The following is a 16,066-nucleotide window of genomic DNA, read 5'->3' as shown; positions in this document are numbered from 1 at the left end:
TTATGACCCACATACTTAGGTGCATCACTGCACACTGGTGATGCGCAGCGGTTGCTTTAACCTACTATTTTAGACTATGGCAGTTTTATGGGTTATGCTGACAGGTTTGTCTCTTACAGTTGGTAGAGTTTGGCTGATTTGATGCATCTGGTTTGGGTTTGTGTGTCCTCGTCTTAATCTTTTTTTGTCTTTGTTAGTTTTTGACGCACATGTGCTTAAAGCTTTTCACCCAGGTTTGCTTTGCTTTGCCTTCTGTGATGTTCTGTTTTGCTCTACATATGGCTCTGTTCAGTAAGCTCTGTTTCAAGAACTCTGCTCTGTTCCAGAGGATCTTTTTGAGTGGTATGATTTTAATTGGATTTAAAAAGCTGAATCCACAAATGATGTGCTGGATAAAGTTCATCATATTGGTCTTAAAATTGTGACCTGACACTCATCCTTAAATCTTTTGTACTTCTGTTGAATTCCTGCTTAACTTTACTCCTGTAATGGGAAAGACAGACAGCTGCCTCAGCACTACAGCTGGTTTCTGCCAGGCCCAAGGCATCCTGCTGCCAAGTGTGCTGACAATCTTACAGTCATATGTGGAGTTCATAATGAAAAATCTGTGATTAGCACATAATTATATTCACATTGAACAATGATATATTCAGTAATTTTTCTGCTGCACACCAGTGTTTCTTCCACAAAATGCATATAGAGTGGTCTGAGCCCAGACTTCTCAACCTCAAAGCTCTGATTACATGTTCTGATAAAATTGTGCAAACAACAATGGAGGTGGAGTATTAAGAAATACGTGAACACGATAAATCTAAAATTATGATCTGAAAACATATTATTTGGCACCATTAACAAGTTTCATCTTGGCAAGAAAAGTACAGGATTGGAGATACCAATGACATATTCCATACCCATTATATTTTTGATCATTAACATAAATATCTGGTTGCAACATTTGTATACATTTCCGAATAAATATACTCAGTGGAAGGCATGTGGATCTGCGCCAATGCAAAACAAACACAGACTGTGAATTAATCTTAGTCACAGGTTTGATAAGAAGAAAAACAATTACTGTCCCCAGAAAGTTGGGTACATGTTGGTAATTGACTGCACAGGTGTGTTACACAAAATGCACCGTAAGACAAATGTTTTGAATGGAATTGAATTGTCAGTAAATACAAATATCTGCCTTAAAGAGGGATGTTGCCACAGACAGTGGTACAGACCATGGAGTAGCAGTGAGGACCCAAAACACTACACATGGAACAATATACAGAAATACATCACTTTTACGATGAACAGTGGATTTATTTATAGTGAGTGGAAAAAAACACAACTATATAGAAATCCCAGCACTGTGGCCCCAGTGGCGATTCTCACTGAATCCCACACAGTGGACATGTCCATGAAAGGTGAAAAAGTAGCATCTCCAAAAACACCCTCCGCTCCCCAATTCCTGGTAACACACAAACATACTCAGCTTAGCAGGATCAGCTATAATCACGACAGTGTTCTTGGTCCACAGCTATACTAACGAGTTTTGTGTTAAGGATCTAGCAGCGACTAGAGCTCAGCCACCCTCTTAAATAGGGTGCTCTTGACGAGGCCATCAGCTGCAGCTGGTGATGGCTGATGAGCAGCAGGTGTGGCAGCCTCCAGTGTAGGAACACATCTGGGAGCGCAAACGTACGTAAACACACACAGGGAGACGGAGGAAGAAGAGAGAGGATACAACCAAAACACTACACATGGAACAATGAACAGAAATACATGAGCCCTGGATCCCTAGACCCAGGCCATGACAGACGCAGTGGATCTCAATGCAAAATATTTATAATTTGTTTAAATTTGATTTGACATAACAAACTAAGAGTCTACCAAGGTCGATCCTTCTGAGTAATTATGTCCCCCAAACCATCAATGTGTCTTTTAGACCCCATCCTACAAGACTGTTCAAGAAAGTACTACGATTGATTAATGTTTCAATCCGATCAACCTATCTCTGTTAATTATTTAATCTCCACAGGCCATCAGTAGTTTAACAGCAATCACTTTACCTAGCTGTTACAGCTAATTATAGGCCAATCTCCAACCTTCCTTTCATATCAAACATTCTTGAAAGAGTAGTTGTCAAACAGCTAACAGATAATCTCCAGAGGAATGGCTTATTTGAAGAGTTTCAGTCAGGTTTCAGAGCTCATCACAGCACAGAAACAGCTTTAGTGAAGGTTACAAATGATCTTCTTATGGCCTCTGACAGTGGACTCATCTCTGTGCTTGTCCTGCTAGACCTCAGTGCAGCGTTCGATACTGTCGACCATAATATCCTATTAGAGTGATTAGAACATGCTGTAGGTATTACAGGTACTGTGCTGCAGTGGTTTGTATCATATCTATCTAATAGACTCCAATTTGTGCATGTAAATGGAGAGTCCTCTTCACACACTGAGGTCAATTATGGAGTTCCACAGGGTTCAGTGCTAGGACCAATTCTGTTTACATTATACATGCTTCCCTTAGGCAGCATCATTAGAAGACATAGCATAAATTTTCACTGCTATGCAGATGACACCCAGCTCTATCTGTCCATGAAGCCAGATAACACACACCAATTAGCTAAACTTCAGGAATGTCTTAAAGACATAAAGACGTGGATCGCCGCTAACTTTCTGCTTCTTAATTCAGATCAAACTGAGGTTATTGTACTCGGCCCTGAAAATCTTAGAAATATGGTCTCTAACCAGATTCTTACTCTGGATGGCATTACCTTGGCCTCCAGTAATGCTGTGAGGAATTTTGGAGTAATTTTTGACCAAGACATGTCCTTCAATGCAAATATTACAGAAATATGTAAGACTGTGTTCTTCAAGTTTTGCAGTATGTCCAAAATTAGAAATATTCTGTCTCAGAGTGATGCGGAAAATGCATTATTTCTAGGCTGGACTACTGTAATTGGTTATTATCAGGTTGTCTGAAAAACGCAGTTCAGATAAAGTGGTATAGTTTGCATTGGCTCAGGTAAACCTGACCCCTCTTTTAGTTACAGTACAATAAGTGTAGGCTGCTGGGGGATTCCCTTGGTGCACCTAGTCTTTCTTCTTTAGTCATCTTTTTCAGTTAATATGTGTTCACACACCTTTCTGCATTTAATCATTAGTTATTGTTAATCTCTGGCTTTTTTTAACCGCATTTCTTTGTCCTGTCTTCATCTGCTCACCTGCAACTGGTCACAGCAGATAGTCGCCCCTCAGAGATCCTGGTTCTATTAGACGTTTATTCCTGTCACTGTCTCCAAAGCGCTTCCTAACAGGGGTCATATGGTTGTTGGAGTTTTCTCTGTTTTCTTTGTATTATTTACCTTACAATATGAACTCCCTTGAGGCAGCTGTTGTTGTGATTTGGTGCTATAAAAATAAGATGAAACTTGCATTTATATGCAATGTATTTATTATTTATTTTTCAGCTCCACAAACATGGATGGCCCCAACAATTCGACTTCCATTTTGAACAAGACCTGTGATCCAGTTGTCCCATCAGTTAACCCTTTCTTTATGCTGGTCTACAGTCTAGTGTTTGTGGTAAATTTTCAGTTTCCATTTTTTTAGAAATTGGTATAAGGTTCTCTGTGCATCTACCAAAGTCCTGTCATTTCCATCCTCTCTGTGTCATTTCAGGTGGGTTTACTCCTTAATGGTTTCATCATGAAGTTTTACTGTTGTCGAGTTCGGCAGCAGGCATCAAGCAGCTTGATGGTGTACATGAGGAACCTGACAGCTGCTGACTTCCTGCTCTGCCTCTCTCTGCCACTCCGCATCACCCACTATGCTAGCAGCTCTCTCATCATTCAGCAGCTCTACTGCACAGTTGGAGCTTATGCCCTGTTCCTCAACATGTATGCCAGCATCCTATTCATGGGGTACATTGCTGCCAACAGGTAAGGAACCTTTACTAATTTCAGACTGTATTTCTTGTCATCATTGTTAATTTCAAAGCACAGACATCTCTCTAGAAGTCAATAATGTCTTCTGAAGATTTGGCACCACTGTGACTGATTAGTGAATTTTTCTACACCTTACTTTCTATTCTCTCTCCAGGTATCTGAAGATAGTCCATCCTTCAAAAACTCACATTCTGCAGAGAGTACGAACTGCCCACATCATCTCTGTGGTCACTTGGGTTTGTCTCATTATTCCAGCAGTCACCAGCAACAGCCTGTTTTTCATCACCCAGAAACACCTGAACGTCACCCCGAGACGCTGTCGTCCCCTATTTAGTTCATTGGTCAGGCTGGTCCAAAAAATCGTCCATATCTTCTCTGTTATCATCTTCCTCTTAGTCTTCATATCCCTGGTCTTCTTCTATAACGGCATCTCCCGCAGGGTGTTGCAGGCGCAGCAGACACAGCTGGCCTCCTCTGGCTCTGAGAAGCTGGTGAAGTCTCGCAGGAACATGTTGCTACTTGTCAGCATCTTCTGTGTGTGTTTTGTGCCCTATCACCTGTTTCGACTCCCCTATATTTTTCTGTTGGGAAACTGCTCTGCTGTTAAGGTGTTGTACTACCTGAAGGAGGCGGCCACCATAGTGTCGGTTTTCAACGTCTGCCTGGACCCTGTTGTTTACTTTTTCCTCTGTAAGACTTTTCAGGCCCAGGTGAATCGGAGTATGGCCTCCATAAGAGTCAACGTTCAATAAGCAAATGAGGAGAGTGTGACGTAGGCCAGTCCTAGGAATGGCTGGGAATTATTCACTGAAGAAAGAGGCAAACCAGTGTGCTCAACAGCTTATAAAAAATAGATTTTTTTTTCGAGAGTGAGATGAGACCAGTAAAACCAGTATCAAGTATGCCAAGCCCTCACATACTAGAGAACTTTCTGTGGCGCTCAGAGATCAATGCAGAACAAATCAGCCCAAACACACTCCCACATAGAGAGCATCAGTTTATGTTGCCAACTTTCAGCTATTAGTCTGTGTCAGTTTTAGCAAACAGAAACGGAACCAGTCTGTGGTTAAATTTCTACAAACAATATCCAATGTGTGAAATCTGAATTTCAGTGTTTAAGAACAAAAATATTTTAACATTTATATATAAAAACTGAAGTGAAAATTACTGCTGAAGCATTTCGTCCGCAGCAATTTTTATGATTCATGACGAGAAGCAAAACATAGGCAATGCCGCAAGAAGAAGAAAATAAAGGTTTCCAGGCTGTTTTGCTACTTTAATAATTTTTCATATCTTATTTCGAAGTTTTGTTCTTCCGGGTAGATAATAGTTTAAATCAAGACAAAACAAGTGTTCCTCTGCAACTAGGAGTCATAGCTCTACATTACTAGAGGGGGTCCACACAGGAATCCTTGGAGAGCAAGAAAAAGACTTCACCTGTGCCTTCAATACATTATAACACACATTTATGCAGGTCATGTTTAAATAGCAGTAGTATAAAATGCCCTTTCATACTGAGGGACACTCAGTTCCTGGTTAACAACTGAACCTTCTCCAAGATCGTCCCATACCAATCAATCAATCAATCAATCAATCATGTCAGCCAGCCAACAGCTGTAACCGCTTTCTTTCTTCCTCGATAAGCCAGGTTCAAGCTCTGACCAGGCAGAACTCTGTTGTCATGGTTCCTGTTTAATGTTATTGCTTGTCTAAATGAGTTGACTTATCAATTCACCTCTAAGGAGTTTTGAAGGATCCAATAAATGATCTAATGGTAGTGACCTATACCTTTAACAGATTGCAAAGCATTCTGGGCGAGCATGTTGAACAACAGAGACCAACACTGAGCTCTTTCTATAGTTATAAACCACAAAGTTTAAAAGTAACCGAACCGATCTACTGCACACATGGCTTAGCTTTTAACCTTTCTTCTTTCCACCTCACGCTAACACGTAGCTCAAACTATCTTTACTTCTGATTTGTCTTCTTTCAAATGTTTCGATGCTATAGTTCTTAAATCAATAAGTCGTTACCCTTCAGTTGTTCTGTGTTTTAAGAACAGTAAAGTGAGTCAGTTTCTTTGACGTGGACTGTGTTTTTTCAGCCTGCAGTTTGTCTGTGTAACAGATACTAACTCTAGCTCTGTGGTTGTTCAGTTTCCTGTTTCGAATCAAAACTTAGCTGCTCACATTTTACTGCAGGGTAAAATGCAGTGGGGGGTGGGGTAGTGGGTGTAGGACATTTTACGTGTCCTACACCCACTACCCCCCCCCCCCCCCCCCCCCCCCCCACACACACACACACACACAAACACACACACACACACACACACACACCTACACACATAAACTATTTTTACCCAGCTGCCGAAACATTTTGGCATTTTAAAGTAAACTAAATATATTCTATAACTTAAATACAGTTGGTACATTGCAATAAACCAACATGTATGAAAATCACATGTCAGCTTTAATTCTGTATAGACCGCAGGGTCGACAGATATACACGCACTGGAAGGCAATATGGCTGCTGCAACAGAAGCAGTTACCAGTGCCAGTCCCTCTTCCCTCTTTAATGGTTTTATTTCAACCCTCAACATAGCCTGCTTCCTTTCAGCCAGACTCACAGTTCGAGGTGAAAGATGAACTGATAAAATCTTTATTAAGGTATTCAGTAATCATAACTGGATGTTCAATATATTTAAAGAGTCATTTAGAAAACTTTACCTGCTCTTTATCAGTTGAATTGACAGGACAACATTGGAGCTTTGCATGAAGTTCAGATTTACAGCAAACATGAATGCACCAAAAATGAATGAACACTTGTGTGATCTTTGATGTTTTGTGTGTTTGTATGTTGCACTTCTTCCTGCACCGAGGGAATCACTTGATAAAACCTGTTACTGTGGATCATATTTAAGCCTCTTTGTGGCATTGCTCCACCAAATGATCATGCTACTTCACCAAATGTATATATCTGTATTGTGAGCAACATGTGAGCTGAAATGAAATAATGTTCAGGGTTTATGCTCATATTTTAAGATTTACGATACATGTTAACAACTCATAAATTGTTAACAATCAGGAAGTGGTTTCAAAGTCTGAGACTGGGGTCAGACTCATTTTACATAGCGGGCCACATATAACCACATAAATATCTATGGTAGAAAGTGAAAAACAGAATTTCTTGTGGAATTTTTTCAACACCAAACACAACTGTAGACTTTGTCTCAAAGCGGTCAAAGGAGCTTGCAAAGAAAAGCGTCTGGACTTCTTTAAGTTACTTGAAGACGTTTCACCTCTCATCCGAGAAGCTTCTTCAGTTCTAAGGTCAAATGGTGGAGAGTCCCAGATATAAACCTAGTGGGAGTATCCCCCCACAGAGGGACAAAAGGACCCCCTGATGATCCTCTAATCGCCTGAGCCAAGGTGTGAAAGCGGGTGTGGGTCCCAATCAGCCAGAGTTTCGGGTGTGTTCATTGTGAAACCTGGCCCCACCTTATCATGCGAATTCCTGAGGTCAGATGGCCCAGGATGTGAGTGGGCGTTAAGGCGTCTGGGAAGGGATCTCAAAACTGGATTATAGATGGCAGAGAGTTGGTGTCGTAAACCCCCGCCTCTGTTCAAAGATGGTCGCTCACAGTGGACATAGATGGCTTCTTTCACTCCTCTTTCAAACCATCTGTCCTCTCTGTCCAAAATGTGAACATTGGCATCCTCGAAAGAGTGTCCTTTATCCTTAAGATGCAGATGGACTGCTGAGTCTTGTCCTGTGGAGGTGGCTCTTCTGTGTTGTGCCATGCGCTTGTGAAGTGGCTGTTTGGTCTCTCCAATGTAGAGGTCTGGGCATTTCTCGCTGCACTGTACAGCATACACCACATTGTTAAGTCTGTGTTTTGGCGTTTTGTCTTTCGGGTGAACCAGTTTTTGTCTGAGCGTGTTGCTGGGTCTGAAATGCACCGGGATGTCATGCTTGGAGAAAACTCTCCTAAGTTTTTCTGATACACCGGCTACATAGGGGATGACAATGTTGTTGTCTCAAAGCATACTGAGAGACAGAGCTGTGCAGGAAGTCTTGGTGAAAGTAAAATTCATGATGTTTTTCAAATGTGGAGCCCAATTTTGATCTTCTTTTTCTGTTAGTTCAGGGAATTTTGGTCAGACAGTGATAAAAGGTTTGGGTAGTTTGACAGCATGTCCATGTACGTCTATCATGTCCATCTTTTTTCAGAGTCTGTGTACCTGCTCTTTAATCGTTTGCTGTTTTGGCTTTTTGGTGGTTGTTGATTCTGACGTACCTAAACTGGGAAATAAAATAAAAGAGACACGTGACATGCGTAACAGGAAATAAGTGCTGGTTAGCGGTGTGGTCATCATTTCCTGATCTACAGCAGCACTGTTACACCAAGAGCACAAAACAACTGAAGCAGCTTTTCCTGCTCACTGAAACCTCCAGAAACAGAGGTGAGTCCTGCTTGTTAATCATCCCTGAATCTTTTGTGCTTCTACTGAATTTATGCTTGACTTTAAAGATGACTTAACATTTCCTGACCTGGGGACCAGAAACACTTAAAATCAACTCCACACAGCTGCCTCAGCACCACTGCTGCCTCTATCAGGATGCATATGTAATGACACCATTACAAATTTCTCACTGATTAAGGCTTAGGTGCGTCCTGGTGCCACGTGGTGTAATATTCATTCTTACACTTATATATGTGGTTTATAATGAACAGTCTGTCATTAGCCCATCATTACATTCGGTGCTGTGTGTTCAGTAATCCAATATTCAGTCATTCTTCTGCTACACAAAAGCGTTTCCTCCAAAAAATACATGTACGGTTATGCGAGCAGTGAACCTCAAAGCTCTGCTCATCTGTGCTGAGCAAAGTTGTAGAAAACGGTTTAACAGTTAAACCACTTTAATGCTGTTGTTACAGCCACACTGCAAAATGAGCTGTGGGAGGGTGGGGGGCAGGTGTAAAAGGCATGCAGTGCTTATTTATCACATGTTTCAACAACGATCAAGAAAAAACAGGAGGACCAGGCGGCTGAGCCAAATTAGAAAACTCAATAATAAAACAAAACTGGTCTACAGCTTCTTGAAAGGTCATGTCTATCTACAACAAGTTCAGTCAAAACCATACAGATGTGGCATCAACCGCATAGGGTAGTGTTTCTAACATGTGTCTGTCTATGTGCTTTATATGTATAGAGTACCCAAGAATTACATACACACCTGCCCACAATAAAGACGCTACTAATACATAGAAAACAGCAGCTGCCCCCTTTGTAATGATCCCCGGTGAGTGATTGGTCGCCTTTGTCCAGATCAGCCAACACGCATGTACCAGTCAATTTTGAAAGGTCTAGCAGGTGGAGGCTCAAGGCGCTAAACCTGGAAGACAAGAGAGTGACAGAACAACCAGTTGAATATAAAACTGGGTTCTGAAAACTAAGAAGGAGCTCCTGATGAGATTCATATCAACAAATTTAATCCTCATGGCATGCTGTCTAAAGCTACGTGCAGGATCTGAGAAAACAGTGAAATATTTAGCACTGTGCTGTTCTTAAAGAAGACATGAAACGCTACACATTTAAAGAGTAATTTAACCCATTGAGCCCTGCTCTTTATAAACTGACATAAAGTTTATGTTTAATCTGAAAATGTTTAGCACCATCTTCTGTTAGTACAGAACATCATGTGGTTGGTTGTAGCTAATAGACTTACATTAGTTTATGTTAGCTAACTAGTGACCGAATCAATTACTCAGAGGAAAATAAGGAAACTAAAACTAACAATCAGTTTACAGGGATCACTTTAACGTTGAAACAGTGAGTTTGATGTTCAGAAATATTCAGAAGATATAGTGTCCACTTTCATTGCCCGTCTCTTTAGCAGTAAGTAGCAGAAACATTCAGCCATAACTGAATTTAACTGACCAGAAGATGACATTTATCAAACTTTCTGAGGGATTTAGGGGATCTAAACATTATATTTAAAATTAGTTTGACTTTTGATTTACCTAAAATAATATGAAGGTGTATCCTATCAAAGAGAGATCTTAATGAAGGGGATTTATTTTTCAGCTCCAGAAACATGAATGAACCAATAAATGTGACAGATGGCCAAACCTGTGATTATGTCAACACATCAGTCAACTCTTTCTTTATTCTGGTCTACAGTCTGGTCTTTCTGGTGAGTTTTAAATCTTCAGATTGTGCTCTGATGGAAACGAGGTTCTCTGTGCATCTACCAAAGTCCTGTCGTCCTCTCTGTGTCGCTTCAGGTGGGTTTACCCCTCAATGGCTTCATCATGAAGTTTTACTTTTGTGGAGCTCGGCAGCAGGCATCGAGCAGCTTAATGGTCTACATGAAGAACCTGACAGCTGCTGACTTCCTGCTCTGCCTCTCTCTGCCACTGCGCATCAGCCACTATGCTAGCAGCTCTCTCATCATTCAGCAGCTCTACTGCAGCTTTGGGGCTTCTGCCTTCTTCCTCAACATGTATGCCAGCATCATATTTATGGGGTCCATTGCTGCTGACAGGTAAGGAACCTAGTAAAACCAGAATAATGTGTTAGTTATGAACCCTGTGCTCCAGATCAAAGTGTAGAAATCTCCTTTGGACTTAATAATTAATTGACCGGCCCACCAGGTATTAAAGCCATAAAGCCTTTGAATGAAAACAAAGGCTGTTGTGACAGTGATGTACGCTGTCTTGTTGGTATATGTATGATTTCTATACATTTTACATCACATACAAACTTTAGCTGTAACATTCAGATAATTATTTAATAACAGCCAGACATTTTAAATGAGAATAAGAAAGTATTTCCTTGTGCCCCCCTCTCCCTGTTAATGCCCTACCTGGCCCCCTGGCAAAACTTTGCTAGACACGCCCCTGCACAATTACCAGCTGTCAGCTACATAAAAAAAGGGATCCTGGTGTTATTTGTCTCTCAGAAACAGTTCATAACTTCAACTTCAACTCATTCATGTCACCTAAAAGGTAAACCTGTTTCTCCATCACCTGTTCAGCTCTGATGATTCAGTAAGGACATCTCCTGGTTTCATCTTCATGTTTCCCTCTCACCAGATAACCAAACCGATATCATGACCAGCAGGTTTACAGCTGTGGCTCCAGCAAACATCAGCTGATACTAGAAAGTAATATTAAATAAATTCTAACAACAGCTGATCAAGCTTAAACGTGCTGCTGTTGTTTAGCGTGACTTCCGCCTGTTTCCACGTTCTGGCGCAAAGTGCGCAAAACAAAAAAGAGAGACAGGACCTGCGACAGAAAAGCCGATCAGCTGATCATTGATCAGTTTCATGATTGAAGTGGGAGAGGGAGGGGGAGAGAGTGAGAGTGAGAGTAGAAAAGGCAGCTGTGCAGCATAAAGACACAGAATAACTCCAGCTTTGTGTCTTTTTCATTGTAGCTGAAGTCCGGGACAAACTGTGTTCCTTTTCAGCTCAATACCAAACGCGCGGATCTCTGCTCCTCCTGCCTTCCCTTTTGCTCACCACCTGCTGGCCTCTGTGGGAGCTCTGCCATAGCCACCACCAAACATCAGAGTTATTTTTACACATCGACCAGCATCTGGCCAATCCACAACCTTTCATTTTTTATACCGTTACAAAAACAACAACAACAAAAAGAAAAAAAAAGATTGGCCCATAATAAGCTATGTTGGCACCTCTGTAACAGCTTAATTAAGTTGTCTCCTGCCTCCTGTCTCTTCTCGCTAGGTATCTGAAAATTGTTCATACTTCACAAATGCACATGCTGCAGACAGTACAAGCAGCAAACATCATCTCCATGGTCACCTGGGTTTTTCTTCTGGTTCCTGCCATCACCTACACCATCCTGTTTTTCATCACCCAAGAACCTCTGAGTTCTACCCTGAGCCGCTGTGGTTCCCTCTTTAGTGCATCAGTCAGCCTGGTCTTCAAAATAATTCACATCAGTTGCACTATCATCTTTCTCGTGGTCTTCATATCTTTGGTCTTCTTCTACTACAGTACCTCCTGCAGGGTGTTGAAGGCACAACAGAGGCAGCTGGCCTCCTCTGAGAAGCTGGTGAAGTCTCGCAGGAACATGTTGGTGCTGGTCAGCATCTTCTGTGTTTGTTTTGTCCCCTATCACCTGGTTCGACTTCCCGACACTTTTCTTTTGAACAGCTGCTCTGTGGGGCCAGTGTTGTTCTACCTGAAGGAGGCAGCCATCATGGTGTCAGTTTTCAATGTCTGCCTGGACCCTCTTGTTTACTTTTTCCACAGTAAGACTCTTTCGGGCTCAAGTGAGAAAGGCGTCCAGGAGAGCATTCAACAAACGAACAAGCAACAGGTCAAATTGGTGAGCTGTGAGGAAAACAATGCACTTTATTAAATGTGTGAAATGTGAGTTTTAGTTTGTCTAAAATTCTGTTTTAATAGTTACACATGTCTGGATGACTGCATCACTTTTTAGCACTTTTTATTTTTGATAACAAAAAAATTAAATATAGCTAATATCTTCATTTCTTTTCCTTATAAAAAAAAAATCCAGCATTCACAACCATTTTTTTGCTTTACTGACCTCTTATTTCTCAGTTTTGTTAATAAGAAATAAGAAATTTATAAATAAGGATAAAATGAGAGTTGATGTGTTCACATGTTAAACTGGTGCTTTACGCAGTCTGTGAGCTGCTCCAGACTCCTTCACCTTGCTTCAGAAAGGCTTGTATCAACATTTTATGCACTATCAGTGCCCGAGGTTATAACAGGTATTAAAGGATTCTGGTTGTTTTGATTTTCATCGTCTGAGCAACTGAAACCAAAGCTGCTCTCCATCCATCCATTTGCTTCCGCTAATACTTTTCAGGGTCACGCTGCTGGAGCCTATCCCAGCTGTCATAGGGCGAGAGGCGGGGTACAGCCTGGACAAGTCGCCAGTCTGTCGCAGGGCCAACACACAGGGACAGACAACCATTCGCACTCACATTCACTCGCGCATTCACACCTATCGGCAATTTAGATTAACCACTTAACCTATCCCCACAAGCGGCATGTCTTTGGAAGGAAGCCGGAGTACCTGGAGAGAACCCAGGCAAACACAGGGAGAACATGCAAACTCCACACAGAAAGACCCCAGCCTGATATTGGAATTGAACTCAGGACCTTCTTGCTGTGCGGCAACAGTGCTAACCACCGTGCTCTCTTTTTATGAATATAAACCACAAAGCTCAAAAGTAACTGCATCATTCCACTGCACACATGGGTTACCTTTTAACCTTTCTGCTTTCCGCCTCACACTAAAAATATCAGCTGGCTAGCTGATATTTTTGTGCGTGATCAAATCAGCAGTCTGTTGCTCCTCTGGTTCAAATTCTTCTCATCTCCATAAGGCATTTTCTTTTTTTAATATTTCACACCTTGGCTCATGTGATTAGGTAGACAATCATCAGGGGGTCCTTTGTCCCTCTTTGGGGGGATACTCCCACTGGGTTTAAATCTGGGACTCTCCACCATTTGACCTTAGAACTGAAGAAGCTACTCGGATGAGAGGTGAAACGTCTTCAAGCAACTTAAAGAAGTCCAGACGCTTTTCTTTCCAAGCTCCTTAGACAAGCTATAGTGAGATTTTTCATTCATTTTTCATTAATGCTGAACATTAAATCTTAGTGTAACACCTGGGAGATCAACCACACTGATCATTTTATTGGAGCTCAAACTCTCAGTCATGCCTCCATGCTGGTTGGGAACTGCAGAAACCCTTGCATTTGAATCCTTAAATGGCATTCATTACTTTATGACTTAATCAAGTGTTTGGAACTCTCACTCAGTGTTGGCTCTCTCTGTGGTATTGTATCACTTCCTGTTCATGCTACAGTGCACTGTGCTGTTTTGTGTAGCTTTTGTGTGTACTTGTTTAATTAAAAACACTTTCAATTGAAATTAACTGCCATTTATATTCACAGTACTTTTGTCTTTTATTTTAGTCTTTCAACATTTGCTAGCTTAGCTTAGTAATAAATTTATTTGTATTAAATGCAGCTTATTTGCAGCTCTGGAGGCCAGGATCACTGAATTGGCTCAGAAACCTGGAAAATCCTGTAGGTAGCCTGTAGTTGGTAACTTTGCCACCATTAGCTTTCTCCCAGCAGAAACCAGGCTGGCTGGGTGATAGTGAGGAGGAGCTGAGTCCTAATTGGAAGTCCCCGATTCACTTCACCATGTTCATGTGTCTAATGATTTTTCCCCACACCCACTAAGGAACAACAACTGCGATTCTATTTTAAGAAACATGAAGTGAGAGACATCAGCACCCATCACCAATTGTCTTCCAGAGCAGGCGACACCTAACAGAAACCTGAAACTACTGGCTCTGGATAAATGTAGATTTAATAGAACAATAACTCCTGCTGGCAGTAATGACACCCAGTTACCTCAATCGGAGTCTAGGTATTGTTACGAGTTCAAATATTGAGGGTGAGCACAAAAACAGCAATTGGTCCAGGAGAGTCGGTCAAACAATGATTTTAATGAACACACGCATGGGGAGATGAACACTGCACACAGACAGCATCGATCAATCGATCAATGAACAGATGATGGATCAATAACTGCAGCTGGATTGTGTTTGTTCTCTCCATCAGATTCTTGTCAACTCAGAATCGACACAAACACAGTAAACAGAGACATTAAACTGTCTGACAACAACAGGGAGATGACACATGTGGAGGAGGTTCAGTCATATCCTGATCATCCAGACAGATTTGATTATTTTTTTCAGCTTATATGTAGTAATGGTCTTACTGGTCGCTGTTACTGGGAGGTCGAATGGAAAGAAACAGTTGAGATATTAGTGAGTTACAGAAGAATCAGAAGAAAAGGAGACAGTTATGACTGCGTGTTTGGATGGAACGATCATTCCTGGAGTCTGGTCTGCTCTGAATATGGTCCTCATTATGTCATGTACAATAACAGAGTGACATCCATCTCCTCCTCCTCACCCTCCTCTGTCTCTAACAGAGTAGCAGTGTATGTGGACTGTCCTGCTGGCACTCTGTCCTTCTACAGAGTCTCCTCTAACACTCTGATCCACCTCCACACCTTCAACACCACATTCACTGAAACTCTTTATCCTGGGTTTGGGTTCAATCCTGGTTGCTCGGTGCATCTGTGCTGAGTTGAGTGTAAAGAGTGTATCCTGTTAGAGAAACACTCTGACTGTTGAACAGTTCAGTCTGTACATGTCTGTCTGTTTCACTCACAAACATGTTTTCAGATTCATGGATTCAATCAGTTGATGTTTGAAACTGTTCTAAATGATTCCTTGTCAACTTTTTCCTCTTCAGTCCTTTAGCAAACAAATGTTAACATGTAGATACTAGACTAAGATGAAGCATTTCATCTGAATTCAGTGAATGTGAACTTTGATTTTTAGGAAATTAACAATTCCTCTCATCATCTTATAATATTAGAATATTTCAAATCAATCCAATGTATTTGAAATGTCAGATATAAAATCAAGCACTTCACTCTCGCACTGCAGGCTTACTTGTTGTTCCTAACCCTGCAGTATATTGCAAGTAAACCTGACAAGTTTGGGATCAAGTTTTGGGTGGCTTGCGACCTAAAATCCAAGTACATTTGCAATGTCTTCCCATATCTTGGCAAGGACCCCAATCGTCCCAGTGGGGAGAGACTGTCTGAAAATGTAGTGATGAGGCTGATGGAACCATTCCTAGACAAGGGCAGAAATGTTACCACGGACAATTTCTTCACATCGCTTTCACTTGCGCAAAAACTTCTTAGACTGAAAACCACCATCCTCGGCACAGTCAACAAGATTCGCAGGGAAATTCCTCAATCCGCTAGACAGACAGATCGCAATGAATTCACCACTCAGGTATGTTGCAGGTCTTTTGTGGTTCTATGTTTATGTGTTTCATTGTGTGTAAAAGGGCTATGGAAATAACAATTTATCTTATTTGTTAGGTGTTTTCAACCTCTGCTGCCACGCTGACAGCGTATGCGGCCAAACGGAAGAAGACAGTCTATATTCTTAGCAGCATGCACAGCGTGGTTCAGACTGATAACATTACCAAAAGGAAGCCAAACACTGTCACCCTT

General features: G+C 41.4%; 2 protein-coding genes across 2 annotated transcripts; both read left to right on the top strand.

Annotated features, from left to right (window-relative positions):
• Positions 1 to 3,695: 3,695 nt before the first annotated feature.
• On the top strand, positions 3,696 to 6,097 carry LOC146389705 (P2Y purinoceptor 14-like). The gene is made up of 2 exons (XM_084917801.1): positions 3,696 to 3,937; positions 4,098 to 6,097. The coding sequence occupies exons 1-2, from the start codon at positions 3,705 to 3,707 to the stop codon at positions 4,693 to 4,695; spliced, it is 831 nt and encodes a 276-aa protein (XP_084773927.1). The 5' UTR covers positions 3,696 to 3,704; the 3' UTR covers positions 4,696 to 6,097.
• Positions 6,098 to 10,243: 4,146 nt separating this feature from the next.
• LOC146389704 (P2Y purinoceptor 14-like) lies at positions 10,244 to 12,338 on the top strand. Its single transcript, XM_084919477.1, has 2 exons — positions 10,244 to 10,492; positions 11,699 to 12,338. Exons 1-2 carry the CDS (start codon positions 10,260 to 10,262, stop codon positions 12,336 to 12,338), a joined length of 873 nt encoding a protein of 290 aa, XP_084775603.1. The 5' UTR covers positions 10,244 to 10,259.
• The last annotated feature ends 3,728 nt before the right edge of the window (positions 12,339 to 16,066 follow it).

Source organism: Perissodus microlepis, chromosome 3 (assembly GCF_051167445.1).
Source record: "Perissodus microlepis isolate ML-2025 ecotype Zambia chromosome 3, ASM5116744v1, whole genome shotgun sequence".
Classification (NCBI taxonomy): Eukaryota; Metazoa; Chordata; class Actinopteri; order Cichliformes; family Cichlidae; genus Perissodus; species Perissodus microlepis.
The sequence above is the reverse complement of the archived record's forward strand: the minus strand, read 5'-3'. Positions and strand labels throughout refer to the sequence as shown.

Coding starts and splice junctions, on each gene's coding strand:
- LOC146389705 (XM_084917801.1), top strand. CDS start 3,705: ATGAAGTTTTACTGTTGTCGAGTTCGGCAGCAGGCATCAAGCAGCTTG. Junction 3,938..4,097: donor GGGTACATTGCTGCCAACAG/GTAAGGAACCTT, acceptor TTCTCTCTCCAG/GTATCTGAAGATAGTCCATC.
- LOC146389704 (XM_084919477.1), top strand. CDS start 10,260: ATGAAGTTTTACTTTTGTGGAGCTCGGCAGCAGGCATCGAGCAGCTTA. Junction 10,493..11,698: donor GGGTCCATTGCTGCTGACAG/GTAAGGAACCTA, acceptor TCTTCTCGCTAG/GTATCTGAAAATTGTTCATA.